Source organism: Cavia porcellus, unplaced genomic scaffold (assembly GCF_034190915.1).
Source record: "Cavia porcellus strain 051 isolate PalLab524CR breed Dunkin Hartley unplaced genomic scaffold, mCavPor4.1 scaffold_8, whole genome shotgun sequence".
In the NCBI taxonomy this organism is placed as follows: domain Eukaryota; kingdom Metazoa; phylum Chordata; class Mammalia; order Rodentia; family Caviidae; genus Cavia; species Cavia porcellus.
The window spans coordinates 9,634,006-9,657,221 of NW_026947491.1; the positions used below are offsets into that span (position 1 = coordinate 9,634,006).

General features: G+C 47.7%; 1 protein-coding gene across 10 annotated transcripts in view; it reads right to left on the reverse strand.

Moving 5' to 3' along the window:
• Nbas (NBAS subunit of NRZ tethering complex) overlaps window positions 1–23,216 on the reverse strand; it is a 222,990-nt gene that overhangs the window by 43,054 nt on the left and 156,720 nt on the right. For all 10 annotated transcript variants that reach the window (XM_063254316.1, XM_063254312.1, XM_063254314.1 and 7 more), the window contains 4 exons: window positions 18,475–18,704; window positions 15,473–15,583; window positions 10,586–10,836; window positions 8,878–9,212 (listed from right to left, as the gene is read on the reverse strand). In XM_063254316.1, coding sequence (XP_063110386.1) covers window positions 8,878–9,212; window positions 10,586–10,836; window positions 15,473–15,583; window positions 18,475–18,704 — 927 coding nt within the window. The remainder of the gene's footprint in view (window positions 1–8,877; window positions 9,213–10,585; window positions 10,837–15,472; window positions 15,584–18,474; window positions 18,705–23,216) is intronic.

A 23,216-nucleotide genomic window follows, 5' to 3' on the forward strand; every position in this document is an offset into this window, starting at 1 on the left:
AGTGCAAGTATCTGCACGCATAGCAACTGAAGAGTGCTTTCAGGATAGGATGTCTAGCTCTCTGTCTGCCACATGCTAGTGGCCTGGAGAATTCCGAGGGTCCCGGGTCAGGAAGTAAATGGCATCAACCACTGCACTGGTGCCAACAGAGAACACAGGGCGGGCCAGGAGTGAGCTGGATGCAGAACCTGACCGCTCCACACCCTTCACAGCTGCAATCCCCCCACCCTCCTCCTTTATCACAGCCCCTTCCTGAGGCTCTGTTTTGCGGGTTCAGGCACCCTTGGTCATCCGTGATCTGAAAATATTAAATGGGAAACTCCTGAAACAATTCAGAGGTTTGAAGTCTCTTTGGCCGTATACAGTTTTGATGGTTCTCCTTTATTGTGAGTTACGATTGCTCTTTTTTTCCATGCCTAACGTGTATATTAAAGTGTGTCGCAGGTCTGCAGAGACAGGCTGAAGTTGCAGACACAGTTTCCTGTATCCAACATCGAGGGTGTTGTGATTCATCCTCCATGGAGCAGGGATTGCTCTGGATTTAGCGGACCTCACTGCCCAGAAGGTCTTCTCACCCCTGCTGCTGTCTCCCGCAGTGTGGTCATCGCAGCAGCAGCAGGAGCAGCATGAGCCCCTGAAATGGCCGCTCACAAGGAATTCCACCTGACTTCTCCTTCCCCACAGCCAGGTCTCGTCATCTGGACCTGACCTCTCTTTCCCCTGGTGCCAGCCACATTGCCCTTCTGACCTCCAGTCACCCTTCCCTGGGTCACCGAATAGCTGGCGGCCGATGTCCTTTCCTGGAGTCTTTCTTGATGTCTGATTTAAACCACAGCAATCCTGCCCCTCTGCACCCAAGTCCTTTGTGGGACATTGCTGACTTCATTGTCACCACTGTGCAAGGTTCGATGCAAGCACTCTGTTTATCACCTGGTTTTAGCTCCTGCTCACCCTGTGCACGCTCCTATCTACTCTGGTTGGTGTTACACACCTGGCTGTAACTCCTGATATGCAGCAGGTCCATAGGACATGCTCATTGTTGGGTAACAAACTACCAAAATTTAAAATCTGTTACCATGAATCCAAGTGTGGCTTAAACAGCTGGCTCTGGACTGAAGTGTCCCAAATGCTGGGCTGAAGAGGGAGCTGCCCTGAGGAGCATGGGCTGGAACCACGTGTGTGTTTAGCAGGACTGACACAGAGCATCAAGCCACACTCTCCCTTCCTTCTACCAAAAATGAAGCAGAAAATTTAACTTCCACCTGTCTGGCTCTTCTACTTATTGATGGACTATAGATAGACAAAGAAAGATCAATGTTTTTTAACGTTCTTCTCCCTTCAAAACTGAAAGACATGGTAGAAATATTTCAACTCTCATGCAACTGGCATAAACAATAGTCAGAAAAACGAAGCAGAGGTAGTGGTCTTCTCTACATGTCTATAGGCACAGATTTCAGTAGAAAGACCTCCTAGGATTGTGTGTTATTCACCTTCCGGTTTTTAGAACAAAATACCCAATGCTCACAACTTAAAGGAAGAGAGGCTCATTCTGGATGTTGGTTTCACAGGGTTCAGTCCATGGCTGGCTCCAAGACGGAAGCAGCACGGCAGTTGGCTCCCGTGGTGGGAGGGAGAGAGAAAAGCAGAGGGGCACAAGGGAGGAAAGGTGAGGGAGAATGTGGAGGAAGGAGCTGGGGACAAGAACACATGCTTTCCTGGTCATACCCCAGGGACCACCTCCAACTAGCCCTAGCTCCCACAGCATATTCAGTCACAGTTTCATAGAGTTACTATCCTAAAATTTTTAACAGTTAAATTCTTATATTCTTTTTTTGATCACACTGTCTCTGTCAGGGTTAACTACCTGCTGGGAGGCTCCCAACCAACTTCTGGATGACCAGCATGAGGGGACATCACAGCAACGCTACACGCAATATAGTTTTCCCTGCCGGTTCTCCTGCCCTCTGCTGGCTGCTGAGCCATGCTTCAGGCTGCATCTGACTGCTGTGCGGAGAGACCAGGTGAAGAACAGGGTTCTGCTATTGCTTGGTGACCAACCAGAGCTTTCTAACTTGCATGGCTGTGAAATAGATGTGGATACATTTTCATTTTCCCTGTGACTCTTTGAGAATCTTTAAGCATAACGAAAAACTGGGGGTGGGATTAATTTAACTTCCAATTTGCTAGAAAATTACACTTCTTAAGTGAAAGAAGGTGTTCGCTGCCAAAAGAAACCAACCATCCCCAGACGCCTGAGCCAGATCTTCAACGCAGAGCTAGCGCCATGAAGAATCCATGTGCCTTACAGTTGTTGAACTTATCTGTTTTGAATTTTTATTTAATTGAACTAAAAGGGCAATAGGATTGGATTTTTAAGATATTAATTTCTCCAGGAGAATTTAATTATAGGAAATGAAATCTGGAGCGTTTTAAAGGTGCTGACCTGCAGAACTTGGCGTATTTCTACTCTAAACTCACTGCATAACTTCTAATGTTTTTAATCATTAAGGTGGTTGGGCAAAATTGAACGCCCCAAGTCCCACGCATGTCCCTGTGAGGAACCTCCACTCCACAAAGTGTCCCAGCTCCCTGCACAATGGCCCCTGGCCCCTGTCAGAGTCCAGTGCCCACAGGTGCGGGAGAAGGCCCAGGGCTGCCGGCCAGGCCCCGCTTCCTGATCCTGCTCCTCCTCCCCATTTATCCCAGAAGAACCTGATGTTCACTGCCCAACCCCCACCCATGAAGCCTAAGAATAAGAATGGGTGAAGGGGAAGACAGTCACCCTCAAACCCCTGCACAGAGGTGGACCTAGAAAACCCATCTTATTAGGTCTGGCTGGAAACAGAGCTGGGAGGCCCTGGCTCTACAGCACCCGTGGGAGCTGTACCTCCTCCACAATCTCCCCTGGGTTAGTCTTCTCTCTTAGAGAGCTCTCTGCTAATCATTTTGGGCTTTTAGTTTTATTTTGTGACACTAGGGATGGAACCCAGAGCCTGTGTTATGGTCCCCAACCCTTTTTAAAAGTTTTGTTTTTAAAAAGTCTCAGTAAGTTGTCCAGACTGAACTTATGATCCTCCTACCTCAGCCTTCCAAATATCTGGGACCACAGCTGTCACTAATCTTGATTAACAAAAAAAAGATGAAATTGCTGCTGTTGTATGCGTCTGTGTGTAAATTTCAAAAGTGTAAAGGCTAAAATTTATAGAAAGAAAACATACTGCTTACTGCTCCACGGAAGGGTGGTATGTTATTGGTGACACAGACACATTTCATTTTCCATTCTCCAACTATGCCTAACTCTTCTGCACAGAAAAACCACATCAGAAATTCATCTGGTAAGAAATTAAAACTTAAACCATGCTTTCTGCACTTACATATCTTTATTAGTCACCTGTTAGCTACTTAGAAGGTGAGTGAATCTTTCAGGTAGGGGTCAAAGGTGGGTGTGATTTTAGAAACAAGAACCTTTGAGAGCAGTGTGGCCCATAAACTGTAAGTGTCCCCCAAGACTAGTTCACAAGGTCACAGCTGTTTTCATAAGAACACCAGACTCTCATTTACCTTTTTCTACAATGTTGCCTTGTGCTGAAGGGCAAAGCACATCCTAGATCAAATCATATTTTATTTACTGTATTACTTTTCTTGTTGCTGAGACAAAACACCTGACACCCAAAGTTAAAGGAGCTAACAGAATGGCTCACAGAATGTAGGTTTATTTGGCTCACAGAATGTAGGTTTCAGTCCTGGCTCCAAAACAGGGCAGCACAGCAGAGGAGAAACAGTCCATGGCAGACGAAGGCAGCAAACATCCCTCCTTTGGCCCTTTATGCCTTAATCCAGCTCCCCTCCCTTAGGACAGGTACTGCTCAGCACTCTGGATCCTAGCACTGCACCATGAATCAATCTCAGCCTTACATCCTTGATCCCAGCATCTCACGCCCTGGATCCTGTCCCCTCCAACAAACTTTGCGGGGAGGGGAGACTACATACAAATCATTACATTTGTACTCTTTTATACTTTGATTTATACCCTACTTATATCTTTCACTGTCATTTTCACTTGAGAATGTTTCTAATAAAAGAATAAAAACGATTGACTTTGTTAAATCTACCAATTGGATGGAAGGTTTTTAATATTCTCAGTGAAGAAATGAGATGCATGGGGCTGGGGATTTAGCTCAGCAACATAAGCATGGGGCTGGGGATTTAGCTCAGCAACATAAGCACCTGCCTTGCAAGCAAGCAGTCGTGAGTTCAATCCCCAGTACCAATAAAAAGGAAAAAGACAAAAAAAAAAAAAAAAAAAAAAAAAGAAGAAGAAGAAGAAATGAGATGCATGCATGAAGTGCTTCATGCACACAGAAGAGGAAAACAGTTCTGCACAATTACATAAATGAGCGGGCATATCTGTAATCCCAGTACTTGGGAGCTTGAGGCAAGAGGACAGCTGTGAGTCCAAGGCCAGCCTGAACTGCAAGGCAAGAGGCTGTCTCAAACAAAGCAGGAAAAAGAAAAGTCCATTGAGCTAAAGGACCTGTGGTTTGAATGCAGCACCACTGTGGCTTCAGAGAACACCGACAGATATAGCATGGCTGTGGAGGGTGGGGTATGTGGCAGACATATTCTCCATGTGACAAAGTCAGTCTGTCAGTTCCGGAAAACAAGGCTCCAGCTCTGCTCTCAATGACAGAATGTGAGCTTTCAAGGAAAAATGAGAATTCTGGAAAACCTGCACCCACCACTGTGTGTTCAACAGCATCGAGTATATATATGGACTTCTCTTCAAGACTGGTGCTGCCTTAACACAAGGCATTATGGGCTGTGTCATGCAGTGTGGTAGCATCCGGATGGTGCTCATACCTCAGGGGAGCGCCTTTTCTAAACACTTAAGCTAAAGGTATTTATCAGAGAATCGTACCTAGGTAAGACAGCAATCCAAAGTGCCATCCAGACCAAGGACTTCACTGTAACAGGGAACAAAAGTCCAACAGTGCTCTCCCAGCTTCCGTGCCACAGGTCATTTTTAAGAGCTTGCTGAGTTTCAGTGTAGTGTCCAAGCACAGGCTGGTAAACTTTCTTCCCCTTATGCAACTTCCTGTACATGAAAGGCTGGCCTCTGTGTGTGCCCTTCAACCAAGACAGCTCAGAGCTCGCATGGCACCACAGAAGGCAGTGTAGATTTTGAAAGGCCAGGAGCTGAGATCTGAGCCGCCCTCCTCCTCCTCTCCTGGCCACACATGGGGAGGCTTTAACAAATACTGTTCTAGTAAAATGCGTACACGTGCAGTTTTAATAAATGTTGGCTCCTCTTGTCTGTTTTGAAAATTTTGAATTTCATGGAGAACATACTTTCCAATTATAATTATAATACATTAAAAACTGTTTTACTATCAATTTTTAAAAAACCTCATCTTAAGTCCTTGCTAGCATATGTTTCATAGCTTGATACTCTCTATGGCAACTACTACCGGATGTGGCACACAGGTCAAGCTAACTGCCTCCTGACTCCACCTGAGCCTGCGTAAAACACACCTGATTTGTGCAGGACAAAGTCAGGAGTCACCTGCAGTGTGGTAGCCCAGGCTCAGGGTCATGGCAGCTCCCAGAGGCAGAAGAGGAGGAGCTATTCCAGGATGCAGCTTAGCACTCCCTGGATTTGATCAGCAGTGCCATAAAAAACATAAAAATAATTTCATTTAAAAAAGCATTCATCATTCCAAAGAATGAGCTGATATATTTTACCTCAACATTTTTACATAAGCCTCAGACACTGATGAATCATTACGGGGAAAGATACACTCACTATCGTAGTTTGAAATACCATTAGCACTGCACGGACCCTGTCATCAGAGGGACATGGTCCTTGACTGAAAAATAAACTTCATTTTTAGTCAAATCATGGTTTTAAGATAAATTTACTCTTTCGGATTTTTTATGCCAAATACTGGTCAGGGAGTAAGGGAGAAAACTATGACTTAACTCAAGAACCTACACACGGGCCCGGCTGCTACACACCTGTCACCCCTGCTCCCTGAGGTCCATGTGGGAGGGTGGCGGCTCAGCCAGCCTGGGCAACACAGCAAGACCCCAGCTTGAAAAGGGAAAAGAGAAAAAGGAGAAAACACCAAGAATCTGAACAGGTGTGATACCAGGCAGAAACCCCAGACTCTTCCCTGGGCTCCAGAGGGTGAAATCAAGGCGGGGTCTGTGGAGCAGTGAAGGGGTACAGGGAGGGAAAAGTCAGGCTTTGTGTTCCAACGAGACAGGGCTCAGCACAAGCAGAGGTTTGTGGTCCCCATGATGGGTAGAGGAGCTGGGGGAGGCAGACAGGAAATGCTGAGGACTAGCTGAGGAGTGCCAGGCAAGATGCCAGGAACTTCTAGAGATTTTAAAGAAGGACTCAGGCCAACTTCTCCTTTTCCTAAGTGACAGAGTCATTTCCACTTTGCTCTATAGATGCAGCTGAGTCCTTGACAGTAAGCAGTGGGACAGAAGGAGGTAGCAAGGGCACTGGGTGTGGGCCCCACACGTGCTAGTGGCCACCTGTCCCCTTCCTCCGCACTTTGAGACTTCTCACCCACTAACCGCTCACTCTGTCCTGACTGAAAATGTCTCCCCCTGCTGAGCTGGCCAACCAGCAGCAGCATGACTGATGCAGTGAGCTAAAGCAACCGAGATTTGCAGCTGTTGACACCCTGTGCGCACTGGAGCCCCTTCCCTTCCACATCGTCCCCACCTCAAACAGTCGGCAAAGCCAGCTCCTGCCTGCCCGGCACGATTCACCCCAAGGACATGTTCCCCAGAATTCTGCCACACAGACATCACCTGAGTGGTGGATGCCATGAGCACAGAGTGGCTCCCAGTGTGAGCAGTCACCCGGCACTGCATCAAGCTCGAGACTGTCCTCTCTGAACCCTAACATCCAAACCACTGCTTACTGGTTTGATATGTGAGCTAGAAAAGCTTCTGGTTCTTGCTTAAAACTCTGGTTCCAGATCAAACTGGAAACACACTTGACACCCTTGACACACCAAGTAGGCATAGGATGCACTTGTTTTACATTTCAGCATCATGTACGAGCTGTGAGGACACCTGGCACCTGCGAGGCCGGGCAAAGCCAGCTGCACTTGCTCCTCGAGTGCTTCTGACCTGCAGCCACGCAGCACTGTGAATTCCATACTTGTTTCTCTACTGAGGACAACAGACGAGGAGTTTATTTAAACTGTATATAATTTCTTTCTGATCAGAAATATAAAGCTTCATGCAGTCGTGGTGGCGGCTGAATCTAGCATTTGCAAGTGGTTTGTTGTCTAGTGCTGGGATTGGTGGCGTGAGTGCTGCACCTGCTCAGGGGTGGAGAGCTGGCATACAATGTAAGGATGGGAAGGGGGTGCGCTTTCCCCCTTTTGCCCTTTCACTCTTGTTGCTTGTGGATGCAATGAATGGCTTCCCCTCAGCCACACCACGCTGCCTTGGAGCCAGCTGAATATGGACTGAAACCTCCCAAAACTGTCAGCTAAATAAACCTTTCCTTGCTTCACTTTGGGCATCAGGTATTTTGTCTCAAATACAAGAGAAATATAACCAAGACAGCTTCCCAATTAGTAAAATGATAGTGCTATAAAATTAATTTTGAATATTACAGTTTCACCTTTCTATAATTTACCTGATGGAAGGAAAAGCAGCTCCTGAGCAGAGGTCACAGTTAAAAAAATGTCCATGCTCAGATTATTCTACTGAGCTATCAAGAAAAACAAAGGAATTAATCAAGTCAGCTAGACAGCTTTCCTTCGGCAGAATCCGCCTACAAACACAGCCAACTGCACCGCACCTTTTCAGCTGCTGCTGCTATCTTGACAGTGGAAGGTTAGCTTAGAAGTAGATGTTCAGGTTACCAGATTTAGGGATGAAAAAAATGATTAAACCATCAAACAAGGACAGCACAAACTGTTCCTTTTGATGAACTTTCAGAGATTAGTAGTATACTTACACAACCACTACTTCTAAGATAATAAATATGCAATATATTAGTGTTAGTTTTCTACCATTTTAAAAAATTCTGTATCATTTCTATCTTTTATTTTTTTAATTAAACAGAGTGAAAGGTTAAGATTTGTGGATGTTCTAGAACGTGCTCAAATTTTGTTTTGAGACAAAGTTTCACTATGGTTCACCAGGTTGGCCTTGAACTCACAGCAATACTCCTGCCTCAGCCTCCCGAGTGCTGGCATCACAGACATGCGCCACAGCACCCACACTCACATCAACTATCCTGGGTGAACTGCACTTTCCTGAGGGACCAAGAACAGACATTAGAGTGGAGGGATGCACTCCGCCCTGAGCACAGAGCCCTGGAACATGTGGCCTGCACACCCATGGACAATCTCACAACTCTGTCTTCACTGTGCAGCAGCCCAACCAGTTCATTTCCAGTACCAGAGGCCCCAGCCCTGAGCGTGGGAGGCGCATACCCCACCACCAAGCCACATACCCAACCCCAGGTGAATGCATGCAAAAGTTCGGTTAATATAGCTGACACCTGGGCTCCGTGTAAAGGGACTCAGGCTCAGCTGCAGAGTTTCCTGACACCTGATGGCTGGAGTTTCTGTGACACAACACACATGAGAACTATGGCTCACACATGAGAATCAGCATGGGTGGATCTGAGCTCTACTATTTGGACATCTGTGGTAGAGGAAAATGATTTCTCCGCTGGACACCATGTTTAGCAAAAAATAAATAATAAGTAAAAGTCAATCGCAATTATTGTCTACTTTGAGAAAGGCAATCAAATCAACCTATAGAACACAAGAGCACTTTTCACTTGTTCTAAAGGACCCGGTCTATGTCAGGAAAGACTTGGAAGTCTCCACATACCTTGGCCACGGCTTGTGGAGAAAATGTGATTGCATCCAGCACGGTGATGAGGTCCCGCCGATGCAGGCGGTCAAAGTACCTTGCGCAGACATCGTAGGCATGCAGCCACTCCAGGGAGGACTCGGGGACCTGCTGCACCAGGTGAGGGTCCCCCATCCAGAATAGTTTCTGCAGCCAGACAGTGTAGAGCGAGCTTGGGGACAGCGTCCCTCCATCCTTCTCGGGGATGCTGGGAGCAAGTTTGGAAATAGCTAAGATATTCTGACTTGAAAGAACTGGCTCCAAGGCTTCAAGAGGGCTTGTGCTTCCATCTGTCAGCTTTTTATAGTCAAGACCTATTGGGAAGAGGAAGCGGAAAAAAGCAGGAAGTGGCCCACTACAAGGATGTGCTCACAGGCGCTGCCCCCACCCCAGCCCTCGGCACAGCTCAGCAACAACATCGCCAGCTCCTCCCGATTCTTGTCCTTATGTGGCCTTGCCCAATGAATGCAGCCTCAGCAGGGCAGTGCTTTGTGTGTCTGTTTCCTCGTCCATGCTGCCTCATTCTCCGCAGCTCCCAGGTTCTCTACTGAACTGCGATCTATTCACTTCAGGAAGGCAGGGAGGCAGTCTCACTCCTTTATACTCAGTAAACAATTGATCAAATGAAATGCGCTCTCATAACATTATTGCTGTGACTACCAAACAGATGGACTGCAAAGCGCCTCTCAGTTGTAAGGTGACACAGAGATGTGAGAGCTGTTGGTGAGAGTCAGGGTACCGTTCTAAAACCTTCCCTAAATCACTGAAGAGGAAAGACTCCCATTGTAAGGACTGTACACATATTTTAAATAGGCTTCACAAAAGTGAAGTTCTGCCAAATGGCCTCATGCTAAAATTCCCGTCAAACTTGCTCAGATATGTGCACATACATCCCTTGGTATGATGTTTTCAATTCTTCTGGGAATATGCCCAGAAATGGAATAGCTAGTTCAAGTGGGATTCCTAATTCCAGCTTTTTCAGGAACCTCCAGACTGATTTCCACAGTGGTTGCACCAGTCTGCACTCTCACCAACAGTGCAGAAGAGTTCCTCTCCCCACCCCACCCCCAGCCTCTCCAGCATTTGTTGTTGATAAGATTTCTGTATCCCAGCCATTCTGTGTGTATGCAGATGTGTATGTGTGTATATGTAGATGTGTACATGTGTATAGATGTGTACATGTATGTGTAGATGTGTACGTGTGTATACACAAACATACATGGTGAGTGTTTAAATGATTTATTATAGCAAAAGATATATTGCTCCTAATCACCCTCAAAACATACAGGTATTCTCCCTCACTTCAACACACGCACCCCATCTTTCTTGGCAATGCATCTTCCCCTGCACTACGTTTTAATGTGTAAACACTCACTGTATTTTCAGATCATACCTCATACACAGAACACGAGTGACTGGAGCAGGGGAAAAAAAAAGCCTGTGCTCTTAGGATTTAGTACCAAATCCACCGAGGTCACCATGGGACTCTCACGGGGCCTCCTACTTTTCCTAGGGTTTCATCCCTCAGCCGCAGGTGGGGTGAGCAGGAGGAAGGCCAAATCAATCAGCTCCACATCCCTGGGTCCCAGGTCTGTCCTGCCCACAGCATCGGCCAGCTGTGGACAGGACTGTGACCTCCAGATGGAGCTGAAAGGGATGCATTCAAGCAGGAACGTGAGCAGCCTACCTGCCGCAACAACTTTTAGCTTCTTTAGCAGGCGCACGTGGGTCTCGGGCTTCAGGGCTGAGTCCCCCTGGTCCGTGCAGCCACAGCTGTCTAGCAGAGTGAAATAATACAGCAGCCTCTCGTGGTCACGGCCACCAATGGAAGGGTAGATGTACTTGGCCATGTGCCTATGGAAGGCTTCTGGATCCGTCCTCAGGGTCTCAAGGAGGTGCAAGGCCTGGGCCCGCTCCCCGATGTCAGCAGTGGACAAGCTGAAAGGAAGAGCCAGGGTGCCTGTGAGGGCCGAGCCGCCACAACGGGACCTGCTTGCTTTGTCCACTAGGAAGAAAGGTTGCTTCTTCCAGATCTTTTTTTTAATGCCTGATCAAAGACAAGAGTTGCCAGACAAAGAAGCGCACAGAAAGGGGCCCACTGCACCCTGCCCAGACCCTGCACCCGCTGGGAGAAGACGTGAGCTCGCCTCCCTGAGAAGAACTGCATGTCGACCTTGTTCTCCCAGAGCTTGGGACACAGGAAGGGCAGAAGATGCCCACTTTTAGGCATAAATTAAATAGCCGAGAGTCTTGATTGATAATCCATAGACTCCGATTACCATGTTCAACTCAAACAGGAAAGGTAAGCAACTACTTCCACCTGAATCGCCTACACCAGTGTTGCCCGAATGAAATCTCTGTCTTGGGTATTTTCATGTAACTGAAGGTCTCTGTAGTATAAGAAGAGGCAAAAAGAAATGCAGCGTTCTGGTTGGCCGATCCATCTGCTGGGGTTTTCAGAGCGAGCAGAGGAGCGAGAGTCCGCCTTTGTGTTTCTCCCAGACACAGTGAGCTCCCCAGCCTCCGCCAGCTACCCTGGGATCCACAGCAGTGCTTCTGGCAGAGCTGCAGGAAGCGCAGGGGCAACCAAGGTCAGGCTCCCTACGGTTTATTTATTTTTCAAAGACAGTGATTTTATCCAGTTCATTTTAGGTACATATAATGATCACATTCATTATAGAGAATCTGCATCTGTACAGGACAGAACTTGATTCTTTTTTCTTTCTCTCCCTTCTGGAGCCCTCTGTTTAACCTCAGGCTTCCTGTGGTGTAAAAGCAGCACCTGTGAGCTAGGACAGACACTTTGTTTCCAGGGGTTACTATTTTTAGAAAGTGTGAAAAGGCATGTTTTCAAAGTTAATATAAATTGTGTTTTAAAATTTTTATGAGTGTAATAATACTCAGGATAAAAGGGACAACTATAGCCAAAATATCAGGGAGCTGTTAAAAATGGTCTTCTTACTTTCACTTTAAGAAAAATCTTTTTCTGTTAAGACATACTTTCAACACTTATTTATATAAATATGTCCTGTGTCTACAAAAACTCCCCCGCACGCCTGCCTGTGCATGGCACCTGCATTTCCACTGCTGATCATCCAATGCCTCCCTCAGTAGACCAGTGAGCGCAGCTGACAGTGACGCAGAACACACGACACCTCTGTGTTTTCAGTTTCTGACGCCAAGACTCAGGGTAGGGGACGAAGGAGGCTTTCAGTTGTGTCCTGTGAATGTCACAAAGCTGGGCAGATAAGCAAAAGAACTAGGTGTCCTCTATCCTCACCGTGCCTGCTCTGGAGAGGATATGAAGATTTAGAGCACTGTTTGAAAACTGCAGTTCAGTTACAAATACTTGCAATTAATAACAGTGCAAATCAATGGCGCAGGCTGACAAAGGACACAAAACTGTATTCTAGGCCAGAGTGGGAACGACGAAAGTGACAGCTCAGAGAGAAGGCTCAGTGAAGGCAGAACCTGGGTGTGGCATGGCAGAGAGGAAAGGAACAGAAATGACGGGAGGTAAAGTGCAGAGACAGAAAGCAGCAAGCCTGCACGGGAACCCTGACACACACCGCTGGCTGGGGTAGGAAGCCCAGATACTGCCTGGCTCCGGTGCCAAAGCCATAGCTGAAGGAGCCGGTGCAGTGTACTGACTTCCTGCTGCTCCTCTCACCTGCAAACTGAGGTCTGAGAGTAATGTGGGGAGGTAAAGAGGTAAAACTGTGTCTCCCTGGCAAGATGATTCTCCCTGACAAAGGGCGCCAGGAAATTAAAGCTGGGGCATCACTGGGGAGCACAGAGGTGGTATCCTGCAGGCAGTCATGGGCCCTGCCTGCACCTGAGCCTCCACATCACCCACAGTCAAGAGCACGCTGGCTCCCCCACATCCCACAGCACCCCTCCACTCCTGCAGGGCAAGCAGCCACAGCGAGCCCACTGTGAAGATAGGGCTCCTTCCACACAGGGCTCCAGCTCTGTGCTAACGGCAATGATCTGGAAGAGCACCTCTGTCACATTTCATTCCTGACACCCTAGTGACCAGGGCAACAGCTGACTAGCAACAGGTGACTCCGTTTATCTATCTGTGTCTGATTGGCTTCTAAATCCATTCTCTCTCCACCAACATGACTTCCTCCTCTGCCCATGCCCCTGCCCTTCTGCGCCTACAATGCAGGCTGCCTCTTGTGCAATTTTATCTCAGGACCTGTCAAGACTGTAAATACCTTTGCTGACATGGGATAAACAGCCCAACCTCCCTTTTTAGTAAGTTACAATAGATGCTGGTGATCAATAGTCCATTTTAATCGTTTCCAAGAAAGAAGCTGCTATCTTCCCTCAGAACAAGTAGCCAGAGGAGAGAACAGGAAGAGAAACCATGAAAACTAATCACATTAGTGACTGCCCTTAAAAACAGTTTAAGTACTTTTTTCTGAACTCGTTTTAGCTGTAACACAGTTTATAAGTATGATGCATATTTGCTTTCAGAGATTAACTACAGAGAGAAGCTAGCACTAGGCATACTCAGTGCACAAGGCTAGAATCACTGTCCTAATCCCTGACAAAGCTGTGATGGCTTCAAGTTGCCAGTCACGCCAATAGGCGATTCAAGAACAGTACGAATCCAAAGGACTTGCATTTGCAGAAGAAAACAATTCTTTAAATCCAGTTTTCCTCACTCACTCTCACCTTAGATGATGGGAAGGGTTACTCTGTGCAGGGAGGGGCAGGGGGCAGGAGAAAGGAAGGGAACAGGAGGGCAGGAAGTGGAGGAGAGGGGAGATTCAACCTCCACCCTAACTGCTCAGTTTTTTGTTTTTTGGGTTTGGTTTTTTTTTTTTTTTTGTACCAGGGATTGAACTCATGACCCTGCACTTATCAGGCAGGCACTTATACTGCTGAGCTAAATCCCCAGCCCTCACTGCTCGGTTTTAACATCAGCAAGACCTATGCCCACATATGTGTGTGAAACGTTCTCACTCTGCATGCACCTTCCCTGATTCTGTATTCCCGTTTTAATTTACAACATCATAACACTGAAATACTGAAACAATGTTACTCCCAGAGAGTTGGGACTGACTGTAGAGACTCACAGCACATGCAATAGCCTCTTAACAGAGAGCCTGCCCTGCAACTGAATCCAAGGCTAGAAGAGAACATGACTCTCCCCGGCAGCCACGAGGGGCTGAAGGTAGAGGTCAGGTCCCTGCCTGGCCTTCAGAGAAGCCTGTTGTCTTGACAGGAAGAGAAGGATGGGAAGATCTGCCACGCCTCAGCACATCATCTACCTAGAGCAGGGCTCCCTTCCTCTTGGAGTGTAGGGGACTGTACTGAATTCACTCAGCAGCGAGGTATCAACTTGCAGTGGTGCTCTTCACTTTACTGAAACAAAGTGCCTGAGTCAGGCCACTTATAAAGAAAAGCAGTAGGTGGAGCTCTTTCCCAAAAAAAGAGCTTCTGAGTGACATCTAGGGATGACCTCCACTGGCCTAGTCCTGAGGTACACAAAGCAGTTCATGGAAAAGGGCAAGATGCACACACATGCAAGGTATGACAAAAAAATGGAGTGTGCTTCATTTTCAAAATTAGTTACAGTGAAAGACACAGCACCGCAAGTCCCCACAAAAATCCTCTCCTCACTCCGAGCATACTCCCTCCACTTCCTGCAGCAGCTCCAGAGTCCTCTTAGCTGGCTGTCCTGGCCACCTCCGTGTCCCAAAGAGATTCAGAAACATACATTTCTCCTTCGAAGTCCTTTTGGCTTTCAGGGAGCAGGAAGTAGCATAGTGCCAGATCCCATGACTAAGGCTGGCAGTTTTTATTACACCTCCTAAAGACACCCAGAGAGGGGACTTTCAGAGCTGCTGCAGAAAGTGGCAAGAACCACTGGCTGAGTGTGTTTGAAGTGAGGGGAAGAATTTCGAAGGGACTCTGTGGCATTGTACCTTTTCCAACTTTTAAAAATGCAGTCAGTCATTCACCCCCTTTTTCAAATCACCCTTGTGTCTCTACACCCTCTGGTCTCACACTGTCCTTTCACAGGCTGCCACTGCAGGCTTAATCAAGCAGACACCACAGCCTCCCCTCCGCCCACCCCGGCAGGTTGTTTCCACCTTGTTCACACCTGATGGTGGGGATTCAGCAGGACTAGGGACTCTCCAATCACTGCTGAGCACCTCAGTGGCACCCTAACTGTCAGACTCCCACACAGGGGACTCAGTTCTAACTTCCCACAGAGTCAGGACATCGATAACCACCATCTGCCCCCACTGCAAACTGCACATTCCAAGACAGCCACAGTGCGGCTCTTGCGTCATGTCGTGTCTAATATGGGAGCAGAATCCCAGCAAAAAATCTTTCAGTGAAACACACAGCAGATCAAATTATCTAATGTGAGACTAGAGCTACTGAAAAATAAAGGCTAAAAAGGCCTGCGAGTACACTAGTGTACTGAAAGGGTAAAGGAGAGGATAATGTGCCAAGATACACATCACTGTAGCTGAGGAGGGAAACTGTAAATTCTGCTGGACGAGTACTTGCAGATTCTTCCCAACAGCAGGGCATGGCCGCAGGTACTCACCCGCTATCGGTGAACAGAAACTCCAGGTGGGTCATGAACACTTCCCAGCAGGAGATGCCGCAGCGCTGAGCCAGGGAGAGCACAAGGCTATACACGGTCTCCTCTAGCGTTCTTCGGGACAGCCGGCAGGCACAGGGGAGGGAAGCAAAGAAACACAGGACTTGGTGGGCAGAGGGCACTGGAGGGTGCAGATTTAAGACGCCTCGCAGGAAGTGGGTTTCAGAGCTCGTTCCCCACTGCAGCGAGAGCCGTTCACCTGCATCTGGTCCACACCGGTGGCTCCCAACCAACCTTCCCCCAGGGCCTGCTCACTAAGCTCTGTCCCCAGGCCTGTCTGGAGCTGTGCTGGGCTGCATCCTGTGACAAGGTCTCACTAAGCCATTGAGTTCTACAGGCTGGGCTCAAACTCGAGACACTCCTGCCTCAGCACTCCTGCCTTTGGCATCTGCACCCCCACACCCAGCTGTGTGGATGCGTTTACCCCTTGACACAGCTAGGAAGGAACCAGAGTGTCACACACTCTTCAACGCTGCCTGCTTGGCCACTGAGACGGTGTCATCCAAGAGGTGCAGACAGTGAAAGACAGGCACGCAAAGGAAAGAACTTGGCTGTTAAAAATGGCAACAAAGAGCAAGGAAACCAAGGCAGCTGCAGGACACAGTGTGAGGGAAGCAGCAGAGAGGACAGCGTAGGTTACACAGTTCGTCTACCTGAGACACAGAAATCCAGATCAGAATTGGCCAAACTGCCAACCTGCGGAACACTGCGGCATTTTAAACAAGCCATCCAAAGACCACAGTGTGGTTTTGTACGCAACAGAATGTAGAGGAGAGTCTATTATGTATTTATCAAAAGCATGTATTTGTCCTCTAGGACATGCTTCAAACAGCATATGCTAGCAAGACACTTTAAAGGAAAACAGGCCCAGCAAAATGTAACCAAGGATCTCAGACACCACTCCCTGAATGCCTTCATTCTGCACAAAGACCTCTCAGAAGGTGCGGGAACTCGGCATGAGGCTCAAGAGCCAACCACAGAGAAGTGCTCGGGCTGAGAATCAGCACCTGGCTGCGTGGCCAGCCCAGCTCCTCAAAGCTCTGAGAGCCTCCAAAAGAGTTGCTGCAGCGTTGCCGGTAGCTGTTCTTGTAATCCACGAATGAGCCCCCAAACTTCAGTTCAAAAAATGAGGGAAAAACTTATTTTAAAAAAGCAGCGCTGATTTATCCTGGGCCTAGCGACACAGTGCAGTTGGAGACTGTAAAAGCTGTGTGTCTTGTTCCTCTATATTTGCCACCTTTAAGTATATATCACTATAAAGTAAGGGGGTCGTGGGCGTGGATCAGGATATGGCTAATGGGGAAGATCCTGTTTTCCTCAGCAGAGAACAGAGGAGTCTAGCAGCAATTAACAACCCTTGTTACCTTATTTTAGCACCACATCTGTTATTTGTAGTGGGCCGCAATGGTTAACATATCAATTAGGTCACCCAGAGGGAGAAGGGAGAAGAAAAACTTATACAGAACAGTTAGAGTCACATTACAGGTATTTTGGTATAATACAAAGATAATGAAGCTCTTTTTTCTAGTGTACAACAGCTGCCAAACCAGGCACTGAGTGGCTATACAACCAGGAACCTCCAGGAGAAGAGGGTGAGTGACAGGGACTGCGTGTCCCTGCACATCTCTGCTCACCCCTGCATGGTCCTGGGATCTCCCCACACCCTGCATGGTCCTGGGTAGGCATCTCTAGTGGGAAACAAGGCCAAGCCAGTATGAAATTATCAGCTATCCCAACAACTCAGCTTCTTTCTCAAGGATGTAAATGAAGATGGGTGACACACCCTTCTTGTCATCAGGCTCACTGTTAGTTTAAAACACCACGGACGGAGCAGAGTCACTCTCTGTAGAGAGGGATTCCACTTCAGTCCCAAGGCCGGGCACAGTGCTGCCTTGAGGGGCAGGAAGAGGGCATTGAGGAGGTGTGACGCTCTGACTCAGGACAGCGCCTGCTCAAAGACGCAAGCTACCAGCTACAGAACTTGGGCCACTGACTGCATATCCCTGAGCACTCTCCCAACTAAAAACAGGGAAACCACATTCCATCTCAACATCATCGAGGAGGACGAGTGACAGATAAAGTCTCTGGAGTACGCCTGAGGCCTTGACCCTGCTAAGCATTCAGAGACTTGTGATGTGAGAAACACAACATCCCAGGTTGCAAACCAGCACCAACAAAGGTGGGCGCGCAGCCTCCCCTTCTGACAGGGGCACTTCTCACTGATCAAAACTACACAGCAAACATACACTAAATTTTCAAAGCCAAGGCAACACCCGCTCAGAAAGCATCAAACTGCACCACCCTCCCACAGGGGCTGCACCTCCCTTGAAGGGAGGAGGCCCATAGGAGAAGCACAGCCACTCCTGGCCTCTGACAGAGGTGACAAGAGTAGTGGCCTCTCTTCCTCTTCCTTACAGAAGCCCAGGGCAGGCAAAGGCACCTGCAGAGACCACGTCTGGTCCTAGCATATTATGTTAATGGGATCTAATTTATACACAACTCAGACATTAAACTGCCAGCACTCAATCTCGAGATCCTCCTGCCTCAGCCTTCCCAGAAGCTGAGATTACAGGCGTTCACCACCATGCCTAATTGACATGTACTTGGGAGAGTGAGATTTTCAGCAATCTGACTTTTAAAAGTCCATCAGTAATCATGTCACCTGTTTCTGACCCTCTCCTACTTCCTCTACCATGTCATCCTCCTGGCACAGGGGAATCAAAGGCTTGGGGAACTTTACAACCAGCAGTCTCAGCACTTGCTGAGTCGCAAGCATCTACTGCTGTTTGGAAAGACATACGCATCTCTTCTATGGCCAGGAGGAGGGGCCAAGCTCTGGACAGCTGCAGCACTCATGGGTCATCAGAGGACTAAGACGAGCATTCTGACAGCTCCGTCTGTGCGCATCTCGGACCCAGCCCCTCGAGACACAAAGGTGCCCTTACTCTGCCAGCCCAAGGATGGTCTCCCTCTTGTACTGGTCATCAGTGGTGAAGCGCTGCACGTCCACGCCCTTCCCCAGGCCCTGCAGGAGCTGTGCCTGTGTTAAGTCCAGAAGCTGCTCATTGTAGTGGTGCAGCTGCGCGGTGAGTGGGGCCAGGGCCTCCGGCCAGGCTTTGAGTCCACAGTGAGTCACGTGCCTGGTGACCATCCCGATCACCTCTTTGGGGTCAGCCTGCGGAAGGAATGGATGATCCATTGGACATGTATTATGGCAAGATGAGCATGGGAGGTCAGAGAGGGTAGTGCCCACCCACACGCACTGGCCCTTCAGCTGTGGTCACCTAACCAAGGCGCACCTTGCCTGAAGCCAGCACAGATAGCAGGCACAGCGGGCTGCGAAGACAGGATGTGGATCTGGGACGCATTCAGTGCCTCTGCTCTGTGCCTCACCTGGAAAACCTCTCCCACTTTTAAAGCAAGACCTCTGGCTCTTTCGGTCCTGAACTAGCATGCACCTGTACTACAGAAAACCCCAGAATGTACCCTGGTTCTCGGAAACACACCACTAACTCAGGCAAGCAGTCAGCATCTCTAGGGGTAGCAAGCCTAACACACCAGACCCACACAAGAGACTGACCAGGGTCCAGTCTGTGTTGCCAACTACACCTGAGAGTCTCCCTTGCTCCTCTTAAGGAAACAGCTGCGAGCGTGGGTAAAAACCATTTAAAGAAATCTTTAAATGCAGCAGCAGGTGGACCTGAGCAAGTCAACCTTATTCTATTTAATTTTTCCCTACCCCTATGCAGATACTAAGTCCTATTCCTAAAAATCACAAAGAAACATCTTCAGTCAAAACACCTGTACCTGAATAACATACGTAATAAGCTAGACAGCCACCTTTCATCCATTTACAAAATTTTCTGTGTGCACATATTACGTACCAAGGGAGGCACTACCATCATACATGCCCTGCCCCCCAGAAACTCAGTCTATTCGGAGGACACTGAGCTATTGATTGTATACAGTGTGACACAGTAAGCACAGGGTGCTAGGGAACTACAAGAATGGGACTTGGGCAAGTGTCAGGAAGTCTCCTTAGAAGAGTTTATATCTTAGCTAAGTCCTCAGGTACCAGTAGCAGAAAGGCCAGTGCTACGGTCTAGATCTAAAAAGTCCCCCACAAAATCTCCTGTGTTCAAACGAGACTGAACCCTATGGGGGACCTAGAAGGTATGGATCACAGTGCTGTGCTCATTGTGAATCCGTCACGGATGAGTCCCGGGCTGAACGTGCTGCAGGGTCTGGTTGGAGGTGGTCACTGGGGTGTGACCTGGAAGGGTATGCCCCCAGCTCCTCCCTTCTCTCTGCTTCTTGTCTGCCATGGATCAAACAGCCCTTCTCTGCCACACTGTTGTACCGTGCCCCTTCAGCCTCAGATCTAGCTAGCCAGGGACTGAGCCCACAGAAACTATGAGGCAAATCAATCTATCCTCCTTTGAGTTACAGGTGTCAGGAATTTTTGCCTGAGTGATGAAAAAGTGACAAATACAGTTCGAAAAACAGGAAGACAACTTCTATCAAAGGCTAGAGCATGTGCTAAGTCCTATGTGGCTACAGTCAAAGGGAAAAATGGAGTAGACAAACCAAATCTAACTGTAACTGCAGAGTACTTAGGAACCAGCTGCATAGACACTACTTCTGGCAATGGATTTGGATTTAAGGGGTTCCCATGCCTCAGTTCTCAGTGTGGCTATGGCTGCCTTTTAACTTAGTCTCCTTCTATCTGCTGGGTGGACCTCTCAGGGGACCACTCTGAACTTCCACCATGGGCACAGTGACTTCTGCAGCTCCCTGGTCTAAGGACAGCACTCAGAAGCCAGCTTGCTTGTTGACACCAGCTCTGCAGGCTGGGCTGATGTGCACTGCATCTCCACACTCATCACCAGCCTCAACAGCACAATACCTCACTTGACATTCTCTCTGCATTCTGATGTAACTTGTGATACAAACTCTGTTGCAGTCAGTATTTACAGAGGAACAGACTTACTACAGGATGCATAATGCATAGGATTATTTTATAATTTTCACCCAAAGAATCAAATACAGAAGAGTGAAGGAAATCTGTCCACACGCTAGAGACCCAAAGAATACAGCTAAGGGCCTGGGTCCTATGGCAATTTCCTACATGAGTCCAGATGAAAACATAGAGCCCATAACAATGTCTCCCACAAGTCCAACTGGAGGCCTAGAGCCCACAACAAAGTCTCATCCAAGTCTATATGAAAGATCTGCACTAGGAAAGCCCAAAGCTCAGTAGTGGACGCTAGAAAGTCTGCATCAAAGCCAGCAGGCTGAGGGATCGACATAGGAGTAAGGAAGAAATGCATATGGTAAAGACCAGACCTCCCTTAAAAAAAACCATAGCCATCCCCAGTGACAGCAAGAACCCAAGCTCCTCCAATGATAGCAGCTGAGTTCACAGCAGGAAAGCCAGCAAGACAAGCTTCTCCAGAAAATCAAACAGCGCACCATCTCCGCTCCAGTTCTCTTTTTAGCTGCTGGCAACCATCCTCAGGTGGATCTTCCACACCCAGCACCGCACTCAGTTCCGTGTTTCAAGTTGACCATTAGTTAAACCTCCACAAACCTCCAGGCCAGGTGGAGAGGAGTCCTACCAACTGGCAGCACAGAAGAATGTGCATAATTGCCACTGCCAACACCTACCAAGGGTCTTATGTGCCCTGCAGAAAGTTTCTGGTCCCTGCACAGCAACTTTCATATTCACATGTGGCAGAAAGAACGCACAAAGAGACACTCTCTTCTTTGCAATGAAGAAGTAACACTGGAAATCAGCACAGTGTGCCCAGCTTAGCAGCTAGTGGACCTTGTACAGCGACTTAATAACTACAAACCCCACCATGTTACCTGCAAACCAGCAATGACAAACAGCTTCCATGTTGAGGCGTCCTGGGAGGCAGTGAGTATGAAACCAAGGCAGGCAGGTGCCATGAAGGACAAGATTGAAACTTGGTTACTCTATTAACCCAATGGACCTGAGCTCATTCTCAAGGAACTGAGAAGCAGTGACTGGCAGAGGCGTGCATAGGTACCATCCATGCAATAGCAGGCCAAGGCCAGCATCCTGGGGCTCTGCACAGAACTCAGCTGATGCCCTTGCCTAGTTCTGGCACACGGTGTCCTCAGATGGCAAAAAACTTTGACCCAGGATCCCCCAACACTAGAAGCCTGCCATGATTCCTATCATCACCATAAACTCAATCCTTGTGGATCCCTCCAGGTGTGGAAAGAAGGAAGGTCTATGCCTCTCACCTATTGTCTCTACTAGATATTTACTGCTTTTCTCAAAATGCTCCACCTCCCGGCCACCCAGCACCCATTTCCTGTCTCTCATGCACCTCCGCAGGTGCAGCATCCTTGACTTTCTACAGCATTTGCTCTCACTGGACCTCGGAGTTGCCCAATGACTGCAGAGGGGACAGAGGCTGGAGACAGGGAGGGGCCAGCTGCCTTTGCCCACCGTCCTATCTGCTCCACACACCTAGGTTCCATTTAGAGCAAACATACCCCTTTCCTCCACAAGTTCCATGGCGAGACTTGTCAAAGGAAAGCCTTTGGCTCTTAGCAAGACTGCAAAGGGCTTTATGGGTAAGTTTCATAATTGTTTGTGGTTCAGTATCAGAGTGATACTGTAAAATATCACAGACTATAAAAAATATAAGCATAAAAAAACACCAAAAACTTAAAAATGTAAGGTGGGATGAACTGACTTATTCTATGTTATTATGGTTGATACACTGTACCAACTTCAGAGATTTAGAAGTTTAACTGACTCAGCAAGGAGCCAGAATCCTTACTTTGTAAATATTCTCATCCTGTACAAGAGGAGGGCACAGAGACTTTGTGAGTGGTACACCTGCCCTGGAGGGAGGGCAGCCGGTGTACAATGTAAGGGAGGAAAAGAGGCTTGTTCTTCTCTCCTTTTTGCTCTGACTGCTGCCTTGAAGTGTTGCCTTAGTGCCACACCACCTTGCCTTGCAGCCAGCTGATTATGGACTGAAACCTCCAAAAACTGTAAGCTAAATAAACCTTCCCTTCCTTAATTTTGGGTGTTGGGTATTTTGTCCCAGCAATAAGAGAAAAGTAACCAAGACACTATTTTCCTCCCAAATGTGGCAATTCAGTTCTTCAGGAGGGTAATTGAAATACAATTTCTCTAACGAATATGGTCAAATCATTTTGAAAACAAAATATGGCATAAATATCCATGACAACAGAAAGCTGACTTGATCTACCGCTCATTAGTAGGGATACTAAATCCATTCTGGTTCAATGGTCTCCATTTCTGGGTAATATTGTCTGGAAATTTTTAAACAGGTGGTATGCTTCCTCTCTAGGGTTGTTATTTTGCTTGAGATAATTTTCTACTTAGTATTTTCAATTAATAGCTTTAAAAAACTCATTCTAGAAACAGTCTACCATAAAGTTTTGAATTTTACCTCTGCTGCATTAGACACTATAGACTATAAAACTAAATGTTTCCATTTTTAACTGATTTCATCTTCTAAACCCTACAAAGAATGCTACAAAGATCACCATATTTTACCACAGTTATAAAGGTAAGAGTCAAGTGGGAAAAGTCCAGGTACTGCACACATGTAACTTCCATCTAATATATAAATATGTATATCCTGCCAGGTATGGTGGTGCATACCTGTCATCCCAG